This window comes from Aquarana catesbeiana, linkage group LG04, assembly GCF_042186555.1.
Source record: "Aquarana catesbeiana isolate 2022-GZ linkage group LG04, ASM4218655v1, whole genome shotgun sequence".
Classification (NCBI taxonomy): domain Eukaryota; kingdom Metazoa; phylum Chordata; class Amphibia; order Anura; family Ranidae; genus Aquarana; species Aquarana catesbeiana.
In genome coordinates this window covers 552,264,648-552,288,439 of record NC_133327.1, presented here as the reverse complement: position 1 = coordinate 552,288,439, position 23,792 = coordinate 552,264,648, and the positions used below count along the sequence as shown (strand labels likewise).

Genomic DNA, 23,792 nt, shown 5'->3' with positions numbered 1-23,792 from the left:
TGGGATTGATGTATATATACACAAACCTCCAAAAATGTAATATATTACAGTTTATCAGCCCTTAGATGTGATGGTTGCATTGGTTTAATTTGTTCATCCCTCCCCCCCCCCCCCCCCCCTTATCTTGTGATTTTGCCAATAACACACATCCTGACCTAGGTTGAGCTGCCATTTGGTACATTTCTGTTTTTTGGGTTTAGGTGCGCATTATAGTAATTCACATTAGCCACTAGATGGCAGCCTATGACTGTAATAGTAGTAGTTTGAATTTCCTTTGCTTGTATGCCTCAAGCATACAAAGAAAGCAATAAAAGGTGTTCTGAAAAGAGAAAACAGATTGCAAATTTTATTCCATCAGCTGCTGTTTAAATGCAGCATTGTACATGACTGGATCCCATAGGTCAGTATTTTGGAACATTATTGTAGCGCTCACTCCTGCAGGAGCCCGCTGTTTAACCGCTTCAGTAGGTTTCATCCCCTTCATGGTCATTTTTGGCTATTTAGCACTGCGCTACTTTAACTGGTAATTGCACGGTTATGCAATGCTGTATCCAAATGAAATTTCTATACATTTTTTTCACACAAATAGAGCTCTCATTTTGTGGCATTTAATCACCACTGGATTTTTTTTGTTTATTATATAAATAAAAAATAAATAAATGAAAAGTATATTAAAATTAAAATATGGTGGTAGTAAGGTGGCTACAAATATTTTCCCCTAAAGCAGGGGTAGGCAAATCCCACAAGCGGCATGCAAAGCCTCTTTTGCCAGCACTCGACTCCCTCCCCAACAGCAGAGCAGCGCAGAGAAGTGTCAGTGAGACAATAATGCATTCCAATTTCAGAGTTCTCCACACCGCACCTGCACTGAGGGGGAGGCACTGTGCGATCGTCAGCTCTTGTGATAGGGAAGAGATTGGGTGCAGTTCTGCTGGGGGGGGGGTCCCCGTTTCCAGGACGACGGTCATTGGCCACTGCTAAAGCCAATCACAGTCCTGGCTAGCCCTGTCCACCATCTTGAGGAAGATGACACGCTTGGTTACCACTACCAATCTCAGAAAGAAGGGATTTCACTGATTCAGAAAACCCCAATCAGGTGACAGTTTGTGGAATTACTGTTGAGCTCCTGGGAACTTTGTTGAAATTATTCCTGAACCTTTGCGTCACTTACTACTCAACCCCTGCACTCTGTGTCCCTTCACTCTCTCAGCTGCAGGGGCCCAACGTATGATCCTGCACTGCTTTCAGAAAATGCCCCTGACCTGAGCTCATCATTGCGCATCCATTTCATATGCTTGTATGTGACATCACATACAAGCACGTGGGCTTGGATACAAGAGGTGGATCAGCAGGATGAGTGTGCCAGGACAGGTAGATGTGTCTCATCTCTGCTTACTTTCACCATTCTGCATATCACGCATATCATAGATGAGAAGAGGGTACAACGGAGAAGCAGATTAGCAAGAGGGTACAGCGGTGGGGAAAACGAGCAGGAGGGGTTCAGAGGTGGGACAGAAGAGCAGGAGGGTACAGTAGTGGGGCAGATGTGCAGGGGGGTACAGTGGTGGAAAGGATGAGAAGGTGGTTCAGCAGTGGAACAAGAGCAGGGGGTACAGTGATGGGGCAGATGTACAGGGGGTACAGTGGTGGAAGAGACGAGAAGGGAGTTCAGCAGTGGGACAGAAAAGCAGGGGGCTACATTGATTGGCAGATGAGCAGGGGGGGGGGGGGGTCCAGTGTTGGGGCAGATGAGAAAGGGGTTCAGTGGGGGGACAGAAGAGCAGGGGGTACAGAGGTGGGGCAGATGTACAGGGGGTACAGTGGCAAGTCAGAGGAGAAAGAAGGTACATAGTTGGGACAGATAAGCAGGGGGTTACAGCGGTGAGACAGATGAGCAGATAAGTTTAATGTTAGGACAGATGAGAAGATGGTTCAGCGGTGAGACAGGAGAGCATGGAGGTACGGCAGTGTAGCAGATGTACAGGGACGTACAGTGGTGGGGTAGATGAGCAGGGGGTTATAGTGGTGGGACAGATGTGCAAGGGGTTACAGTGGTAGGGCAGATGAGCAGGGGGGTTACAGTGGTGGGACAGATTTGCAGGGGGGACAGTGATCTGAGGTGTGGAGTTGAAGGAATTGGGGCTGATCTGAGGCGTGAGAGTGCAGAATGTTAGTTTGTCACTACTCAAGTAGTTTACAGCATTTACTTTATAAAAAAATCCTTATCGTGATTGAGAGTGTGAAGTTGAATTTTTTTTGTTATAAAATTGGCACGCTCAAATTTCTTTGAAAACATTTTTCGGCACACTGTGCTCAAAAGGTTGCCTACCCCTGCTCTATACTTTTAGCTACTTACCTGGTACAAATATGCAGGTCAGGTGTCCTAACTTCACTTGCTGCATGTTTGTTCTGGTTCAGTGACAAAGTATTGAAGCCAGAAATCACCAGGCAACTAGCATTTCTAGCATTATCCCAAAATTTCTATCAACATAAGAGGTTCTTGAAATTCTTTATGGTGTGGGGTTGTAAAGTAGCCAATGGTCTACTATAGTGAACATTTTTGTATCCTAAAAATTGTATGAGGTTAATATCCATGATATTATTCAGTATGTAAATTGCCTTTTTTTTTTTAAAATAGAAAATGTTTTTTTTTTTCATACTTTACATACAAACCAAGCTGCCCAGAAAAGGGTTTGGGACAAACCATAGCACTTCAAATTTTTTTTTTTTTTAACATGTCCCCATTTTTCAGTCTATAATAAGGTTATAAAATAAAGTTTTTGTTGCCAACTAAAAGCCTTATACTGTATGTTCTTAAAGTGGAACATCACTCTTCCAATAAACAGTGATTTTTTTAATCATGCTGCTAACATTAGTAAATAGATATGCTTTTCTATCATATTTACTTGCTTTAAACTTTTTTTTTTTTTTACATTTCTACAGTTACTTCCTGGTTTCTTGTCTAGGCTGTCATACATCCCAGGAAGTCTTCAGGAGGGTTTTTCAGGAGAGAGAGAGAGACAGAGAGAGAGACAGAGAGAGAGAGACAGAGAGAGAGACAGAGAGAGAGAGACAGAGAGACAGAGAGAGAGACAGAGAGAGAGAGACAGAGAGAGAGACACAGAGAGACAGAGACAGAGACAGAGACACAGACAGACAGAGACAGAGACAGAGACACAGACAGACACAGAGACAGAGACAGAGACACAGACACAGACACAGACACAGACACAGACACAGACACAGACACAGACACAGACACAGACACAGACACAGACACAGACACAGACACAGACACAGACACAGACACAGACACAGACACAGACACAGACACAGACACAGACACAGACACAGACACAGACACAGACACAGAGACAGAGACAGAGACAGAGACAGAGACAGAGAGAGAGAGAGAGAGAGAGAGAGAGAGAGAGAGAATGTGCCATTCTGTCCAGCTCAGTAGATAGCTAACATTTAGGTAAAGTTCATCCAGGGAATATCTGATAACCTCTCCGGGGATCAGAAAGGAATTTTTTACCCTGCGGTAGCAAATTGGATCATGCTTTGCTGGGGTTTTTTGCCTTCCTCTGGATCAACTGTGGGTATAGGATTGGATGTTTTTTTTTTTTTTGGTTGAACTAGATGGGCCTGTGTCTTTTTTCAACCTGACTAATTGTGTAACTATGTAAAATAAAGCATGGATGGATGGATGGAGAGTTTGCTTTGAATATTAAAAATTCATTAAACAGTGTTTTTGGTGCCCAGATGCAATGAAGAACTACTTTAAGAATACTTAAACAATGCCGCAGCGCAGTTGGAGAGGTAGTCAAGAGGAACACGATTCCTCTATGGCTTTCTGGGTCACTGGGGAAGCTATCCAATTGGATGCTGCCACCCCATGTGACTAGCAGCCATCTTGGGCCAGGCAGAGCCCATTTAAGGCCATCTCCCAGGTTTGGTGTGCATTTTGCGAGTGGGTAGAGTAGGGACAGGTACTCCGCCTGGTAGGGACAGAACTAGTGGCAGGGAAAGGTTCCCGATGAGGGAAAGCGTAGAGCTTGCAACTTCTCTGGACATCTCCCACTTAGGCACAAGGTGGCCAGGCCACATTTTTCCCCTCTGAACAGGCACTGTCAGCTCGGCTGAAAGCTGCTCTGTACACATGGTTGGAACCGTGAGTGTTGCTAGTGGGGCTGACTTCCCTCTGAGTTTATTGTGAACTGTTTTTGCATACTTTCAATACAAGTTCTTTCATCGCACCTGGACTGTGTGTGTTATTGCCGCCGCATCATGCTGCACCCCATCTTCAAGTGTAACTGAATCACATAGGAAAGTACAGAAAATGCATGCAATTGCTTTAGGCAATCTAAAATACTTAAGGTAAACTAACATGCCATCATAAAATTGTGTACATATCCTTTATTTCTGTACAGGTCAACATCAAAGTAACTTCTTTATAAAAACAGGAGATGTACTTGCAGTGCTCTCTGTATTTGTATTTTGATGTATTTATTTATTTATTTTCATGTTTTGGGAGCTACTCATATGACAGCTTTTTTATTTATTTATTTATTTTTTTGCCTGAAAATGTATACTTGTATCCTGGGGAGCAAATAGTAAAGCATGTCATTTTCTAAATCCTGAAAAGCAATACATACTGCATAAAAATAAATGAAAGAAAGTTTGCTACAGTAGAAACATCGAAATATCCTACAGTAGAACATTCAAAATATCCTGCCTAGCTATCATGCTGACATTGCTTCAGTATCCTTACAAGTTAAAAAGGAACATCACCCCTCTATTTGTTTCTCCCCTCTGACAACTGGGTTGTCCTCAAAAAAAACATACTCACTTGCCGATCAAATTCAGGCCTGTGTGGTGTAAGCCACCCCTCTGCTTCAACACTTCAAGTCCTGCACCACCATCTTCATTCCTGATGTCAAGTGGCCAGCTATTGGAAAAAAGGTACCTCCCCTGCCAACCACCCCCCTCAAAAATAATATTCAGCTGTGGAAAGCGAGAGATGAGGGGGAAGAACTGTTTAAGTTTTTTGACTTTCCTGATCGTTATACTTGTTTTACAGTAGGTCAGATTGTTGAGTAATTGAAACAAAAGGCTCAGCATGACAACATATTCAGAAGGAGGTTAGCTATGGAAGTACTTTTACTTCTCCCATGACAGGTACATTTAAAAAAGGAAATAATTGAAAATCAAATATGTATATATTAATTAATTATAGTCAGTCTTTCGCCATTTTTAGATCTACATTTCTAAAACTTTTCCAAAAACACACCTATGAAGGAGAGAGAGTAATGCCCTTGAAGCCTGTGATTTTTTTTTAAATTTTATATTATATGCATTACCCAATTGGAACTTGTCCTTAACTTAATCCAGCGGGCTGAACGGAGAAAAAAACCCCAAAAAATCTGAAGAGCTCGGGAGAAGCCACTGTACTAACTATGCAATGTTAGTACAGCGATCACCCCCACTGAGCTATTGTGTTCTGATGGGGATGCCCCCCCCCCTGCCAAAACACACCGGTCAGCGCTGATCAGCAGACCTTTCGGTCATGCTCCTTAGGACTGGCTGCCGTACACAGGGGCCCAATGTCGGCTGGTTTCTATTGAACCGGCCAATGCCACCTAATATTCTGGCCGTGTGTATGGCCCTTTAGTTAACTTTCACATTTGTTTTTAAGGCATTAATGATGCATTACCTGAGATTGAGCAGAGATGACATTACTCAGTGTGAATTCATACGTATCGTTTGATTGCTTGTTGTATTCCATAACCGCATAATTGGCAATATCTAGAATTTTTGGATCGCCAGATTTGCGTGTTGTCCATCCTCCAGTCATCCTTGTATCAAACGCAGATAGGAAACAAAGTGCAGTAATGAGGCATAAGTAGAAGGTAGTTGCCATGATGTCACCTGTATGCAATACATAAAATGAAGATTGTATAAAACATACCAATTTTTTTTTTTTTTTTTTTAATCAACATGGAACACTTAGTGACAGTGTAAAGAATGTGCTTTCCTACAGTGTGTTCTCAGTATACCCTTGCATTGAACACTAATTGGTGGAGAGGCTGGTCATGTAACTTTAACAGGTCATATGACAGATGATGAAGATAGGACCTAGGGTTCTATTTATAAAAATGTGTGGGCCGGTGGTCACATATTTGTACGGGGATGCAGGAATTATGGCTGTAATTTTTGTAATAGATCAATTCCTATGATCTTCAGCTCCATCTAGGTGTTCAAAATGTGGTGTATTTTTTCAAGGCGTTTTAGAATACTACACCGTATATTGACCACTAGATGGAGCTGGCCATTCTAGGAAGAAATATATTACCACTATTGCTGCTAAATTCATGCAGCCTGTATCAATGTGTGGGACATTTGCCCAATAAATGTCCTGTAAATAGACCTTCAAGGAGTAAGCCCTGCCAAAGACAGTGTACACATACACACAAATGCAAAAAAAAAAAAAAAAAAAAAAAAAAAGTTTTTGGCAAAAGAGAGATATTTTTCACTTATAGCTCATTATGAAAAAGTATAACCCTCTTATTTCACTTTTGACAGCCGCAGAACTACCAAATTTGCATACTCATCATCAGGTGGATATTAACAACTGCATATAGGTAGATCAAGGGCCTGATTACACGTATATGTTTTGGCGTGTTATGTTAACATGCATTGTCTTAAGGCAGTCGATTTAAATAAATTGGCTGCCAATGCATCAGAGGCAAAAAAAGGCATACATCATTTTTTCTGGTGCCGTGCATCACGCACATGCATTGGAGATCTGTTGGGTCAGTGAATTGGGGTGCCATTCAAAAAAATGGCATTGCAATTCGCTAATGCACGTAACCTGTGGTGCTGTGGCAATTACTGCAATGCTCCAAAATGGATTAGTGTAAATTGGCCCTTAAGTGACACTGTTGCTTAAAAAAAAAAAAAAAAAAGAAAAATAGCATTACCTGCTGCGACAAACTGAGACTTGTAATTAGTCAGCCCCACTATTTAGCAAGCAAATCAGAACTTCACAGATCAGTGGTTGTCGAATTATGAGCTAAAGGGGGCCTCAGATGTGGTCCCTGACATCACCAAAGGGCTGCACATAATGTTCACTATATGTAATGCTTGAGAGGACTGTCAAACTGCAGACCGAATCAAAGAAAAGAGGGTCAGAGAGTGTGACCAGGATACATTGTTGGCTTGGGAGATGCTGCAGAAGACAATATGAAACTGGAAACAGGTTACATGAGGTTAGTAGAGATCACTGCTATTACCCTAATCAATGTTCCAGCTATATACTGCTAAGGCCCTTTGGTATATGCCCTTGGGCTGCAGGTTGGGTACCAGGGTCCTAGAATGTCCAACTGTGAGAATTCAGGTGGCCTCTAAATGACCACCTTCTTCTTGGCCCTTAAACATTTGCCAACCATATAACATACATATGCGGCAGCAAAGCGGCTCTCGACGCCAGATCACGTACTAGGCAAGTGATTCGGATGTTCTGGGAAAGGGGCACACATGCGTGCCATTGGCGACCTGGCTGTGCTGTGATTAAACACAGCACGTGCCGATCAGCATCATCGGGAATTCACACAGGACTATGAAACCAAAGCAGAACCCTGTCCTGTCAGCAGGAAAGTAATGGATTTTCCTTCCCCTCAAAGCAGGGAATAAAATCCATTACTTCCCTTAGTAAGAAAAGCACATAGTACACCAAAACACTGGCTAGGCACACATTTAACCCATTGATCACCCTAGATGTTTAACCCCTTTCCAGCCAGTGTCATTAGTACAGTGACAGTGCATATTTTTAGCACTTATCACTGCATTAGTGTCACTGGTTGCCAAAAAGCGTCAGTGAGTGTCTGAATGTCTGCAACAATATTGTAGTCCCGCTATAAGTTGCTGATCACTGCCAATACTAATAAAAAAAAAAAAATTATATAATATATATATATATATATATATATATATATATATATATATATATATATATATATATATATATACACACACACACACACACACACACACACACACACACACTCTATAGAATTGATGGTTCTTTTTTGTTTATAGTGCAAAAGATAAAAAGATGCAGAGGTGATCAAAATACCACAAAAAGAAAGCTCTATTTGTGTGTGTGGGGGGGGGGGGGGGGGGAGGAGGAGATATACAAAAAATGACTTGGTCATGAAGGGGGGGTAAATATTCTGGAAGTCAAGCCATTACAGTATTTCTGCTGGATAAACAAAATTATCAAAATGATTAGCAATGAAAATCGCATCATAGGAACCGACAGGTGTACTATGTATCAATTTTTGTACTTTCAGCAGAAACCCTGTGATGATGTAGAGTGTGTGTGTGTGTGTGTGTGTGTGTGTGTGTGTGTGTGTGTGTGTGTGTGTGTGTGTGTGTGTGTGTGTGGGGGGGGGTTATAGAAGGATAGGAGCAATGTGCGAACTGGAAGTCTCACAATCCAACATTCTTAGAAGATTTTTAAGGGCTCTTTCACAAGGGTGCTTGTGGAGCATAGAAACACGGGTCTGAATTTACTTCCCCCCCCCCCACTCACACCAATTTTAACATTACAGCTTAACAGGGCTGTACACATTCCATGACAATGATACTTTTGCAGCCACCGTATTCCTAAATTAGGCTGCAGAGCTTGACCGGCAGCACCACCTATTAAACTCGCCATAATGAGATCAACTGGACCACACGGCAACCGTGAGCCAAATGCTTGACTTGTAGTTGTGGCATGGTCCCACGATGTAAAATTGCTGTTTAGCAATTAAGTAAAAAAAAAAAAAAAAAGTCATCAGGCACAGATCGCTTTATAGAGGGAGTTAAGCTTACTGTCTGTCTGAAAGAACATTTATTTGTGGTGGGGATATCTCTACATACAGGGTATGTAAAATCTCTGAATACACGCATTATACATTGCCTGCATATGTGAGCCTGGGATGCAACAACAAGGTCTTTTTAGGCACGTTCTGAGAAGTCTAGAGTCATTCATTGTCAGGTGAACTTTGGGTGTGATTGGGGTTGAGACTGATGGAAGCAGAGCAACCTTTATATTTTGCTGACTATTGTTGAACAAAACCTGTTATTTACAGGGCTATATAGCAGAAACACACAGCAGAAGGAGTCAATTAAATTATGTATCCCCTCCACTCCCTGTTCTGTACAGCTCCATTGAGTTTCATTTAGGAAGAAACTACTACAGGACTCTCTCTTTAGAACAGCGTTTCTCAACCTTTTTTCAGTCAAGGCATCCTTTAAAATTATGGACACTCTTGAGGCACCCTCCAAAATTATGGACAGTCTTAAGGCACCCCATTCTAAAATGTAAAAACTATTCTAATAGTTCTACATAATGCAGCATTGTCAATACATGTAGGACACCCAATGTTAGAGATGACTGACTAGTATTCCAATGTTTCTAGCTCCCTCTGGTTTTCTTCATCACTTAGCTAATGAGACCCAAAAGCTGAGAGAGGCAAGGGAGGGTCAACCAAGAATGATATGCAAGCAACCGACACCCTCCTTATCAACTGATGGTGTCATTACAAGGTTGGCAGCTAGAAAGTTGTAATGGTGCACAATGAAAACCTGTGGCTCTGTGTAACTAAAAGGAAGGTTTCAACCACCCACCAGCATGTATACAATTTTTTAGGCATTTTGTCAAGGCACCCTGGTTGAAAAAGTTTGCTTTAGAATGCTTTAGAAAACCAGTGTCATGGGTGCAATCTGTATTGGGGCTTGTTCAGATTAGCATCCGTGTGTTGGGGGGGTGGGGGAGGCGGGGATGACTTAGGGAAAATGGATAAATATGTAAAAATATTACTAATGTCAGTATAAAGATGTGGGAGGTAAAAAATGTATTCCAGGGACAAGGGTTCATCAGCTGCGTATAGGGCAAAAATGATTTTACCATCCATATACTGTAGGAAGGGGTTAAGCATGAGTAAGCCCTTGTAGGGACAGACGTCTACAGTTGCCCCAAAGGTTTTGTTTTGCCATCTCCTGGACCAAAACGTATGGCTCTTACAACCTGCCTGACTAAAATTACTATGAACTCTACGTTTGCTTTATAATTCATTTTGCAATCCAATGTTAATAAAATTTATCTTTAAATTTCAATCTGCAGCAATCTATGATTTCCCAGTATCCTTCCCCCTTTCCTCTACCACTGAAACATATACAAAGCAAATAATAAAATAACTAAAAATCAACCTGCAAAAACCACGAATCAAAGAAAATACTATGAAAAATGTGTGGCTCAATACAACCAGTGTCAGCTCGCTAACACCACTAGTAATATCACCTAACCTAGTGAGCAATCATAACTCACCAATCAGCGTAGTGCTAACAATCCAAAGATACAAAAAACTATATATATATATATATATATATATATATATATATATATATGGTGTGAATATAAAATCCAAACTCACAGCACAATAATAGTTATAAAAATATAAACCCCCAATGTGAACATACACTAAAATCCTCTGTGTATTCCATGTGACCAGACAGCAAACTTACTGGGCAATCTGTGTAAGCGTTCGATATAATCCAATATGCAATTCATGCAGACACACCCTCTTCGTCAAGAAAGCAGTCCTCAGGTGGTGCACTCCTCTCCCTTATCATTCCAAAAATCTCACCTTCTGGTATTGACCTCAAAGTTACACAGAGGTCTGCATGAATTGCTCATTGGATTTTCATGAGTGCTTACATGGATTGCCCAGTGATTTTGTTGTATGGTCACATGAAATACACAAAGGACTTTATTGTGTGTTCACATTGGGGCTCATATTTTTATGATTATTATTACAGTGTGATTTTGGACTTTTCTTCTCACACTGAATATTGTTTGCACATTTGTATATATAATTGTTTATTTTTGTAAATTTGGAATGAAAACACTACACTGATTAATCACTCATATACAATGCAAATGCCGTTAAACCACATGCAGCCTGTATTATGAAGTGTGCCAACCCTGGCATGTCTTGTGTCAGTTGGCATTGTATTAAATAATTCTAGTGAAACAAGTTCCCTAAAGGTAACCCTGTAATTTGTTTAATTTATTTTAAAGACTCAGACCCCATACACACTATTAGAGTTTCTGCAGATTTTTGTCTTCAGATTTACCAAAACCATATAATATGAGGTCAAATCTCCTGAAGAAGGAGGCCACGCCTTCGAAACATGTTGTTGTAGTAATTGCATGAAGCTTACGAGAGGAGTCCGCTACATCGCTGTGCATCCCCTCCCCGGCCACGAGTGACGTCAGGCAGCACCGGCTGGTCCGTGCGAGTCCTTTGGGCAGTGTGTGTTACAAGGAAGCAGGCGGTCTGTGCTTACTGAAATACTTTACCCCGCTGCTAGTTGCTGTGAGCTAACTGATCCCTACAGACCAGGAGAGGAGGCTATTATGGAACTCTGGATGTTTTGTGAGTGCAACCCTCGTTTTTTATACACTTATCTTCATCTATTAAACGATAACACACTAGGGCTGGCGTGCGCTCTCTCTTGTCTTTATATATTTTCAGAACCTTGCACTACATGGTTTTGATAAATCTGAAAACAAAAATCTGCAGAAAATCTAATAGCGTGTATGGGGCTTAAGGCCTCATTTACACCTATGCATTTTTAGTGCTTTTTGTATTTTGCAGATTTGCAACATGGTTTCCTATGGAACACGATCTGTAGTGCAAAATGCAAAAAGGACTAAAAATGCATAAGGGTGAATCAGGCCTAAGGCTGGCCATATATTATTCAATTTTCATGTGCAACTTTGCTTTAGATTTACCAAAACCATATAATAGGAGGTCAAACCTAAACACTTTCAATTTGTATGCAATCATTCAGGCCCTTCTACTACATAGTTGAAGGTAAATCTAAAGAAAATTGAATAAGAAAATTGTATGGTGTATGGCCAGATTAAGGGCTTATTCACACTGAACTTGAAGAACGCCAATCGGGCACATAAAAAACAATCTTTTTTCAATATGCCATATTCTCACTGTAATGCACATACTGCATTTTATTGCAGTGCACAAGAAGGCACTGTATGTCACTGCACAGCAGTGCAACACACCACGCTGCTGTGCAGTGAAATTAATAAAGTGTCACTTTGTGCACCTCAAATAAAGTTGCCAAAATAAAAACTGTGCTGATGCGGTAAAAGGCTCATCACACCACCCATTCACTGTGGCTCATTGCAATCGAAATGGACAGCTGACTACACACTTAAAGTGTTACTAAACCCAGGACCCTGCATTCACTATATCTGGTCTCCCACAGAACATGGAAATGCAATTATTTCAGTAAATATAAACTGCTAAATACCTTTACTCATCAGCACTATATAGCAGTCTGGTTAAAGCTTGTAGGAGGAGTGTCTGACTGTCCTATGAGACTGCAGGACCCCTAAACCTCTGTCTGGAGAGTGCTCATTGGCCCTGTGGTGATCACATGCACACTCACAAGAGAAAAAAACTGTCTAGCAATACACACCAAACTGAGCATGTGCAGAGTGACTCCAAAGGCTCTGTCTTATCAAGAGATGGCTTGGGGACTGTGCAAGAAGGGGAGGATCAGAAAAGGCAGGATCAAACAGCCTTTTTACACAATGCGGAGGATTAACCCCTTAGGTTCCACAGTGAGTATAACAAGCATGCTTTACTGCATCTACAGACTGATTTTTTCTGTTGTGGGTTTAGTAACACTTTAACATCTCCGTGTGTGGGACGTGGGAATGGGTCCTTGCTGCATCAAAAATTATATCCTTTCACAGACCACATATTTAACAGAAGATAGTGTGGACAGACAGCAAAAACAATGACATTCTCTTATATAAGAATTTGGTCATCTTTATCTAAAAGTTTGCTGTTAGAAACCATATTCATATTAAATTATAAAATGTAGCATTTAGACTAGGATTACATGCTAGTCGTCAAGGCTGGGTTCACACCTCTGACTGATGCAGCTTGCCAGCAGGGGTACATTGCGTCCCTGTTCTCTGTTTCAGGGTTGTATCAGGGCTGAATTTTTGCCTGAATTCGGCCCTGAAACGAAGCCAAAGATGCACAGCGATCCTGTGCAAGCCGCTCTGCAGCCGCAAGGGAAATATGTGAACCGGCTCCATAGAGAGCCGGTCACAATCTCCTGTCCTGCGAATTGGATGCGGGGAAAGCTGCATCCAATTCGCATAGGTGTGAACCCAGCCTAAAGAGTGATTCTGGCCAAAACTTGTTTGCATAAACATTGGATAATGTGGTGGGAATAGAGCTCTTAGAGCCGTTTTCACATGGGTGCCTTCTGTTCCAAACAGCAGGGGATTGGTCCGCTAATCCTATGCTGATCAGAGCAGAGTTCAAACACGGACAGACCCTGCTCTGCTCTATGGGTGGCCAGGAGTAAATGGACTGAGCATTTTGCAATACGAGCTATTATTTTTTAAAAATCCTGACTTGGTTTGCGAGCGTTGTCTCGCAAAGCGAGCAGGATTCAAGCCTCTGCGGTGTGCAGTACCGCATTTGGCCAGAGGTGCAGGGGCGCTGGTGACACTCGGAGCCGCTTGGATGCACTCTGAGCCACTCTGAAACACTTGGAAACACTCAGTTTCCAAGTGTTTCCGAGCCTCTCCGAGTGTTTCCGAGTGCATCCGAGCGGCTCTGAGCATTTATGAGTGTCTCCGGCACCCCCCACTCTAAACACATGCGGTACTGCATACAATAGAAGTCACTGTGGAACTAATTATCTGTGTTTTCATTTACTTCTATGGGGAAACTTGCTTTGATCTACAAGTGCTTTGTATTACAAGCATTCTTCTGGAACTAATTATGCTAGTAATCCAAGGTACCACTGTAAATAGAAATACATCTAATCCCCTATTAAAGGTTTGCTTTAAATGCCACTCATTTTCCTTTCTTGTTAAATATGAGAATGAGAAAAATGGGATGAGAGGAAATCTCACCAAAGCCTCTTTTGGGCAGCTGTCACTGGAACATGTGTCCCCAGCCTTGGACTGGCCTCATAGGCGTGCCCACAGGGTGTGCTGGGTGTGCCCAGGCACACCCTAATCATCCCTGTGCTCTGTCAGTGTTTCACACCTTTTGTTAGTGCTGATGCCTGCAAAATGTCTGTCCTGTCCCTGTGTAACCAGTGGGGTCGGGTCTGGCCGGCAAAAACAGCTGTGCTGCGAGTGGGAGGTGATTGAGCAGGGAACTAGGACCACAGACGCAGAGTAACCCAGCCGCATTTGCCGATACAGCTTCTATAGTTCCGGCTGCAGGTCCCGCAGACACCGGCGGAGTGATCTACATCTACACTCCGCCACCCTCGGCCTCTCTCTCCTTTAGAAGCAGTAGACTAGCGGAGCCTGGAGAGCGGCAGACGAGTGGCTGCAGCCTGCTAGATCGAGGTGAGTGAAACAGCACTGAGCAGGGCACCTGGGCAGGCAATGGGCAAATGATGCACCAAAAAAAGCCAACCAATCCATATGAATCTTATCCTGGCTTGTCACTATATATGTATATATATTTATTTATATTGCGTAAAAATAAATATATATATATATATATATATATATATATATATATACATACATACATACACACACACACACACACACACACACACACACACACAATTAAAACTATATATATATATATATATATATATATATATATATATATATATATATATATATATATATATATATATATATATATATATATATATATATATATACACACACTATACAATTAAATACTGTGTGTGTGTATAATATATATATATATATACACACACATATATACACACACACATACATACACACACATACACACACACACACACAGTAGGTGACCGCAATATTGTGTCAATCTCGCTGCTGTTATCGGCAAGATTGACACCTGCGAACCCCGTCGCGGGAGCCAGCGCCGAGCTGGCTCACTCATTGGGAAAGGAAAAATGTGTTTTTTCCTTTCCCAATGAGTGACAAGCATTGCTGACATTGAGGTAATGCCGTGTGTGCGGTGCGCAACGACATATACAGGCATGGGGCGTGGTCACCGGGTGATGTCACCCAGTGACCCAGCCCCTTATGATGTCACAGTCCCATCATGCCCCGGGATTGTGACATCATAACGGGCGGGGTCACCGGGTGACATCACCCGGTGACCTCGCCCCATGCCTACATAAGCAGTTGCGCACTGCGCACACAGCATTACAGCGGGAGAGAGCGTCGTGTCAACATCGGAAGAAGAGAATAGGGAAGAAGAAGACGGAGAATGGGAGAAGAACCAGAGATCAGGAGGAGAGGCTGAAGAGTGGGAGAAGAGGCCGGAGAGAGTGGAGGAGTCGGAAGATACCCCCGAAGTCGGAAGGGACCCCAGGAGCTGCCGAATAAATTACTTTAAAAACCTGTCTAGTGTGTTTTTTTTATTGACACTTTTTCCCCCCAGGTGAATGGGTAGAGGTACGATGTACCCCATACTCATTCACATAGGGTGGGGGGCTGGGATCTGGGGGCCCCCTTATTAAAGGGGGCTCCCGGATTCCGATAAGCCCCCCGCCCGCAGACCCTGACAACCAACGGCCAGGGTTGTTGGGAAGAGGCCCTTGTCCTCATCAACATGGGGTTAAGGTGCTTTGGGGTGGGGGGGCCGCACGCTTTCTCACGCTTGCTGCAATAGGAAAACGTGTTTTTCCTATTGCAGCGAGTGCGAGATGTACAGTACCCTGTCCCCAAGAACCAGCGCGTGCCGGTACTGTATATATTTACATACTTTTTTTCTGACAAACCAGGGTTCATACAGTTTTGAATTGTATTATATGTAATATAATATTACATATAATACAATTCAAAACTATATGAACCCTGGCTTGTCAGCAAAAAAGTGCGTATATATATATATATATATATAACTGCATGTCTTTGGTATAAAAAAAAAATCCCAAGTATATGCCCACAGCCCCAATATATGGCGGACGTGAAGCAGTGCCAAATGTGGGTTAACGTACCTGTACGTCAGCTCACATTGGAGCAGTGGCGGCTGGTGCTCAAAATTTTTCGGGGGGCGCAAACAAAAATCAATTGCAGCCACTATGCCCATCAAACGCAGCTACTGTGCCCAACAATTGCCGCCACTGTGTCATCAAACGCAGCCACTGTACCCATCAAACCCAGCCACTGTGGCCATCAAACGCAGCCACTGTGCCATCAAACGCAGCCACTGTGGCCATGAAACGCAGACGCTGTGCCCATCAAACGCAGACGCTGTGCCCATCAAACGCAGACGCTGTGCCCATCAAACGCAGACGCTGTGCCCATCAAACGCAGACGCTGTGCCCATCAAACGCAGCCACTGTGCCCATCAAATGCAGCCACTGTGCCATCGAACCCAGCCACTGTGCCCTCGAACCCAGCCACTGTGCCCAAACGCAGCCACTGTGCCCATAAATTGCTGCCACTGTGCCCATAAATTGCTGCCACTGTGCCATCAAACGCAGATACTGTACCCATCAATTGCCAGGGTGCCCATCAATTGCTGCCACTGTGCCCATCAATTGCCGCCACTGTGCCCATCAATTGCTGCCAGTGTGCCCATCAATTGCCGCCAGTGTGCCCATCAGTTGCTGCCAGTGTGCCCATCAATTGCTGCCAGTGTGCTCATCAATTGCCGCTACTGTGCCCATCAATTGCTGCCGGTGTGCTCATCAATTGCCGCTACTGTGCCCATCAATTGCTGCCAGTGTGCCCATCAATTGCTGACAATGTGCCCATCAATTGCTGCCAGTGTGCCCATCAATCAAAAAAAATGTGCATTTATTGTTTTTTGTTGCAGAAGCCTGGAAAGCATTGCACCAGCGATCAGCAGATCACCGATGCCATACACTGTCGGTGTATCGGCTTAACCTTAAGGGTAATCCGATACTCCCTGACAGCCTACCATTAAAGTTCATGTGCGTGTAAAGGCAGGCGTCCCAATACTTTTAGTAATATAGTGTAAATATATATACACACGCATGTGTGTTAGAGCTTTGGGGTGCACACCCTAATGCATAAGGCTGCGCACGCCTATGACTAGCCTATAGATGAGATGGGGAATTCTCCGCTGGGCCCCAAGCTTGTGGAGCAAAAAACATTCCAAAACACTTGAGTATGGGCTGTTATTGACAGCATGTCCATTTGCTTACCAATGTCATGATGTCATCCCAGTACTTCCTCCTTCCAACAGCACCTAAAAATGACCCACCCTAACCTTCTCTCGTTTACTGACTAAAACTCTGCTAATGGCACTCTGAGAACAGGATCTTTTATTTGGAGTCACAGTGCCACTCATGTGGAATCAGGTGACAAGGACAGTTCTTTAAAAATTTGAAATCTAGTGAAAAAGCATGTTACCTTACCGTATGTTAATTACTGCTTAAACCTAACTCAACAGAATTGTTTTGGAATTAGATCATTTATTTTGGGTTACACTTGGATTTTCTGGACTGAGTGACACAAATGTTAGCAATCTACCAAAGTTAAATGCATGCTTCTCGCTTGGTTGTGGTTGAGTTGATGTTGATTGGACATGGGGGGAAAGGGGGGGGGGGGGGGTATGGTGTAATTTACTGGTCTAATGAGCTAAGAACTCCACCTGATTTTGCATATGTAATTCACGATCATAGACACTAATGGAAGTCTGTTCATCACGTAACAAAGAGTATATAGTATAGCTTGTGTTGTATGTTTATTATTTCCCCATTTTGTTGAGTTTTGAAAAGTATTACAACTAAGGTTGAGCTCAGGCGTGTTCGCAAACAGCACGTGCATTACAACATATATTACAACATATAGCCTGAAATGTATAAAACTTTACTTGGAATTGTAAGATTTCGAAACATCAGAATTTGTGAATGAGCCAACCGGCTGCCCAATTATATTTGTTTGCTCCAAATCTAGAAATGAAAAGAAGAGAAAAGGGAGACCTAAACCCTTAAATAGAGCCTATCTTGATTTTTCTATCATAGGAGAAGAATGCACACCAACCAAAGAATTGGCATTCTGACAGACTGAAGCATCTTCAGAAAAAGAGAATAATGCAGGCTCGGACCTCTGGGTCTGCACCTCTAGCTGCATTGAACACGCTACCTGAGGCTTGACTTTTGTGCCTGTTTTAGTGGAAGGCACCTACATGAGGGTCCTCCTTGATTAAGGTGCACAAGTGACCCTGCTGTACAAAGACACAGTGCCTGTCTTTCTAGCTAACTCTGTCTCTTCTCGTCTAAGGTTCTTTAGCTAGTTTTAGCTTAGGCCTCAATAACCAGCATAGGCTAGAGCCAAGTTAGGCATCTTATGGCCACTTCTGGTGTCAGACTAGAAACTACTAGGAAGAGACTTAACCTCGGTTCACACGTGTGCAGTGCGAATTGAAGCTCAGGTTTCACTGGTAAGATAAAAATCAGTTGTTCAAAGGTTTCTCTGCGTTGTAGCTGCGGATCAGTGAGCAGGGAGAGGGGGGGAGAGGGGGAGGTGTAGTGAGGAGAAGGAGAAAATCCATGTTCAGAACGCAATGCATCTGCGAATGAGATGCGTTCCCATAGGAGATAATGGGCTTGTAATTTGCACCGCAATGCCCAAAAAACGCACATGTTTTTTGTGCAATGCACAGTGCGAATGCAACGCACATATGTGAACCAGATGCATTCAAATGAATGTATTTTAAAATGTCCTGCGAATTGGATGCGGTGTAAGCCGCATCTAATTTGCATAGGTGTGAACGGGCGCTCAAGCACAGAGTACAGTAGTAGTAGTAGGAGTAGTAGGCTGACTCTGAATTCCAGTGCCACACCACAGTTCCTGCTAGTAACAAGCTTCATTCTAGGCTGGTTGGACAACAGTTGAATGATCTCTCCATGTTTGCAGATGTTATCTTCAGATCTCCAACACAAATACAGATGCTGCATTATCCTCAGGGGCCCCTGCAACTAGACTTCACTGCAACATTCATCTATAACTACATATATACATGTATGTATGTATGTATGTATGTATGTATGTATGTATGTATGTATATATATATATATATATATATATATATATATATATATATATATATATATATATATATATATATATATATATATACCCAGGTTTATGTGCACAACTCCACCAGGACTCCTATTTGGCCCATTGCTGATAATACGTGTTTATACATTGGATGCATGTACTGCTATTAATCTCCTCTAATATAACGCTTGTATTATTTTTATAATGGTGTGCATCTATATACTTATGGTTAACCAGACTCTCCTGTTTCCGGGTGGACATCATATGATGTCCTCCCAGCAAAGCCGCGCATGCGCGCCGCCGGGGGCATGCGATTGGTGGTGAGGTGTGTCCATCAGACCCAGCGCATCACTGATTAGGGTAAAGAGCCAATGATTATCAGTTCAGCCCCATCAGTGCCAATCAGTGTCCATCAGTGCAACATATCAGTGCAGCATATCAGTGCCCATCAGTGCTGCCTTAACAGTGCAGCCTCATCAGTGCAGCTTATCAGTGGCCATCAGTGCCGCCTCATCAGTGGCCTTAAATGCAGCCTATCAGTGGCCATCAATGCAGCCTATCAGTGCCCATCAGTGTAGCCTCATCAGCGCATATCAATGAAGAAAAAAATATATTTATTTGCTACATTTTAGAACTGTTTTTTTTTTTTCCAGAATTTTTGGTCTTGTCATTGTCATTCAAAGAGCGGCAGCAACAAATTGGCCTGGGGAGGAAGGGAGTGAAAGTGCCCAGTAAGCAAGTGGTTAATGTTATATGCTAGTTGCAGTAGTTATTCTGCTTCCAATTACTTTGTTTAGATTACTGGTTAATTTCCCTGGAAGGAAATCCCCTCTGTTCACAGAGGCCCTGTCCTGGGTGGAGGCACTGCCAACTTTATTATCAAACACACTCCTACACTTAGTGAAGGTTCTGCTTCTCTTAGTTACCTACAGGTTTAACACAATGTCATAACCCCCCTTCACAGGAGGGCTACATTTTAAAAGTGCTGTAAAAACAAAAATGTTTATTTACAGAAGATGTGACATGTTTTAAAGCGGAATTCCACCCAAAAATGGATTCCTCCCCCCCTCCCATGTCACATTTGGTACCTTTCAGGGGGGAGGGGGAGCAGATATCTGTCTAATACAGGTATTTGCTCCCACTTCCGGCAAAAGATCTGCGGCAAACTATGCCATGTCCGGCCCCTCCTCCGTCCCCCTCGCTGTCTTCTGGGAGACACCCAAATCCCAGAAGACAACAGGGACCACTCAGAACACGCAGTATGACTTGCGCATGCGCAGTAGGGAACCAGGCTGTGAAGCCGCAACGCTTCACTTCCTGATTCCCTTACTAGCAATGCTGGCACCTCCACCCGGAGCCGAGGGACGGGTCGGCTTCGGGTGAGGACATCGCGGGTGCCCTGGACAGGTAAGTGTCCTTATTTTAAAAGTCAGCAGCTGCAGTATTTGTAGCTGCTGACTTTAATTTTTCAGGTGGAACTCTGCTTTAAGTGAGATGTGCTTTTCTATGTATAGTTTAATACTACTTTAATCATAGCTCAGTTGGAGCATGAGCACTGATATGTTGACAAATAAAACAAGTTAAACCTACCGTGACAGGTGTGGATCAAATACATTTCAATAAAGTAGATCTCACCATATGGCACTTATGGTGGAGGTCTTTGTCGCCCAAACTTTCCCTTGTTACGTCACTGGGTGGCCCCGCCCCATCTGACGCTACGGTGAAGCCATAGGGATGTCCCCGTGCGTCGGGGGGGTGGGGTCACCCAGCGAAGTCATCATGTGGCCCCGCCCTCAGTTATAAAAGAACTGTCTCCTCAGAGGCCGGTCATTACAGCGGGTTCCTCCCATAGAGGCAGATCGGTGGCGGCTATTTTCTTTTTTTTTCTTTTTCGGTCCGTCGGAACGAGAGAAGAAGAAGATGAATGGACTTCGTGGGACACTTATTTTTTTATTTTTTAATAAAGGACTTGTTCCAAGGTGTGTATTGTCGTTTTTACCATTTTCACACTTTTTTTGTGAAATGGTAGGGGTACCCCATTACCATTACAAACAGGGGGGCCGGGATCTGGGGGTCCCCTTGTTAAAGGGGGCTTCCAGATTCCGATAAGCCCCCTGCCCACAGACCCCCACAACCACCGGGCAAGAGTTATGGGGATGAGGCCCTTGTCCCCATCAACATGGGCATGCGGCCTGGTACGGTTCAAGAGGGGGGGCGCTCTCTCGTCCCCCCTCCTTTCCTGCGGCCTGCCAGATTGCATGCTCGGATAAGGGTTTGGTATGGATTTTTGGGGGGAAACCCACGCCATTTTTTTAAAAATTTTGGCGCGGGGTTCCCCTTAAAATCAGGTGTGGTATGGATTTTGAGGGGGACCCCCACACCATTTTTTTTTAAATTTTGGCACGGGGTTACCCTTAATATCTATACCAGACCTGAAGGGCCTGGTATGGAAATTTGGGGGACCCCCACGCAATTTTTTTAAAAATTTTGGTTCGGGGTTCCCCTTAATATTCATACCAGACCCAAAGGGCCTGGTAATGGACTGTGGGGGAATCCCATGCCATTTTTTAAAATGACTTTTATGTGTATTGCTGGGACCAACAATTCATTATAGCCGCGAGTACTTTTAAATGACTTTTTTTTCTTTAGAAATATCATTTTGCTCTCAGACTGTTCTAAACACGGGAAACATGCGCCACTTTACAGGCATACTATAGACACCCCCCAGGTATGAAATTTAAAGGAATATTTCACTTTTATTGCTTCACTTTATTATTATTCATTATTAAAATCACTTTCACAGCTTTCTCCTGACTAGAGATGAGCCCGATGTTCGAGTCAAACGTAAGTTTGACTTGAACATCGGGTGTTCGCCTGTTCGCCGAATAGAGAACAATTTGGGGTGTTCGCGGCAAATTCGAAAGCCGCGGAACACCCTTTAAAAGTCTATGGGAGAAATCAAAAGTGCTAATTTTAAAGGCTTAAATAGTGGGGCAAAAAAGTATTTAGTCAGCCACCAATTGTGCAAGTTCTCCCACTTAAAAAGATGAGAGGCCTGTAATTGTCATCATAGGTATACCTCAACTATGAGAGACAAAATGTGGAAACAAATCCAGACAATCACATTGTCTGATTTTTGAAAGGCTTTATTTGCAAATTATGGTGGAAAATAAGTATTTGGTCACCTACAAACAAGAAAGATTTCTGGCTCTCACAGACCTGTATCTTCTTCTTTAAGAGGCTCCTCTGTTCTCCACTCATTACCTGTATTAATGGAATCTGTTTGAACTTGTTATCAGTATAAAAGACACCTGTCCACAACCTCAAACAGTCACACTCCAAACTCCATTATGGTGAAGACCAAAGAGCTGTCGAAGGACACCAGAAACAAAATTGTAGCCCTGCACCAGGCTGGGAAGACTGAATCTGCAATAGGCAAGCAGCTTGGTGTGAAGAAATCAACTGTGGGAGCAATAATTAGAAAATGAAAGACATACAAGACCACTGATAATCTCCCTCGATCTGCGGCTCCACGCAAGATCTCACCCCGTGGGGTCAAAATGATCACAAGAACGGTGAGCAAAAATCCCAGAACCACACGGGGGGACCTAGTGAATAACCTGCAGAGAGCTGGGACCAATGTAACAAAGGCTACCATCAGTAACACTACGCCATCAGGGACTCCGATCCTGCAGTACCAGACATGTCCCCCTGCTTAAGCCAGTACATGTCCGGGCCCATCTGAGGTTTACTAGAGAGCATTTGGATGATCCACAAGAGGATTGGAAGAATGTCATATGGTCAGATGAAACCAAAGTAGAACTGTTTGGTAGAAACACAACTCGTCGTGTTTGGAGGAGAGAGAATGCTGAGTTGCAACCAAAGAACACCATACCTACTGTGAAGCATGGGGGTGGCAACATCATGCTTTGGGGCTGTTTCTCTGCAAAGGGAACAGGACGACTGATCCGTGTACATGAAAGAATGAATGGGGCCATGTATCGTGAGATTTTGAGTGCAAACCTCCTCCCATCAGCAAGGGCATTGAAGATGAAACATGGCTGGGTCTTTCAGCATGACAATGTTCTCAAACATACCGCCCGGGCAATGAAGGAGTGGCTTCGTAAGAAGCATTTCAAGGTCCTGGAGTGGCCTAGCCAGTCTCCCGATCTTAACCCCATAGAAAACCTTTGGAGGGAGCTGAAAGTCCGTGTTGCCCAGCGACAGCCCCAAAACATCACTGCTCTAGAGGAGATCTGCATGGAGGAATGGGCCAACATACCAGCAACAGTGTGTGACAACCTTGTGAAGACTTACAGAAAACGTTTGACCTCTGTCATTGCCAACAAAGGATATATAAAAAAGTATTGAGATGAACTTTTGATATTGACCAAATACTTATTTTCCACCATGATTTGCAAATAAATTCTTTCAAAAATCAGACAAGGTGATTGCCTGGATTCCACATTTTGTCTCTCATAGTTGAGGTATACCTATGATGACAATTACAGGCCTCTCTCATCTTTTTAAGTGGGAGAACTTGCACAATGTGTGGCTGACTAAATACTTTTTTGCCCCACTGTTTAAGCCCTTAAAATTAGCACTTTTGATTTCTCCCATAGACTTTTAAAGGGTGTTCCGCGGCTTTCAAATTTGCCGCGAACAATGGAAAAGGTTGAGATAAAGA

General features: G+C 43.1%; 1 protein-coding gene across 3 annotated transcripts in view; it reads right to left on the bottom strand.

Annotated features, from left to right (window-relative positions):
• The window catches only part of LOC141140590 (cystatin-like), a 49,966-nt gene that overhangs the window by 4,368 nt on the left and 21,806 nt on the right, over positions 1-23,792 (bottom strand). For 2 of the 3 annotated variants that reach the window (XM_073627957.1, XM_073627956.1), the window contains one exon: positions 5,717-5,931. In XM_073627957.1, coding sequence (XP_073484058.1) covers positions 5,717-5,923 — 207 coding nt within the window. In that variant the 5' untranslated portion in view covers positions 5,924-5,931. Of the gene's footprint in view, positions 1-5,716; positions 5,932-10,575; positions 10,637-23,792 lie in introns of those variants that run through there. The other variant, XM_073627955.1, reaches the window with a different exon arrangement.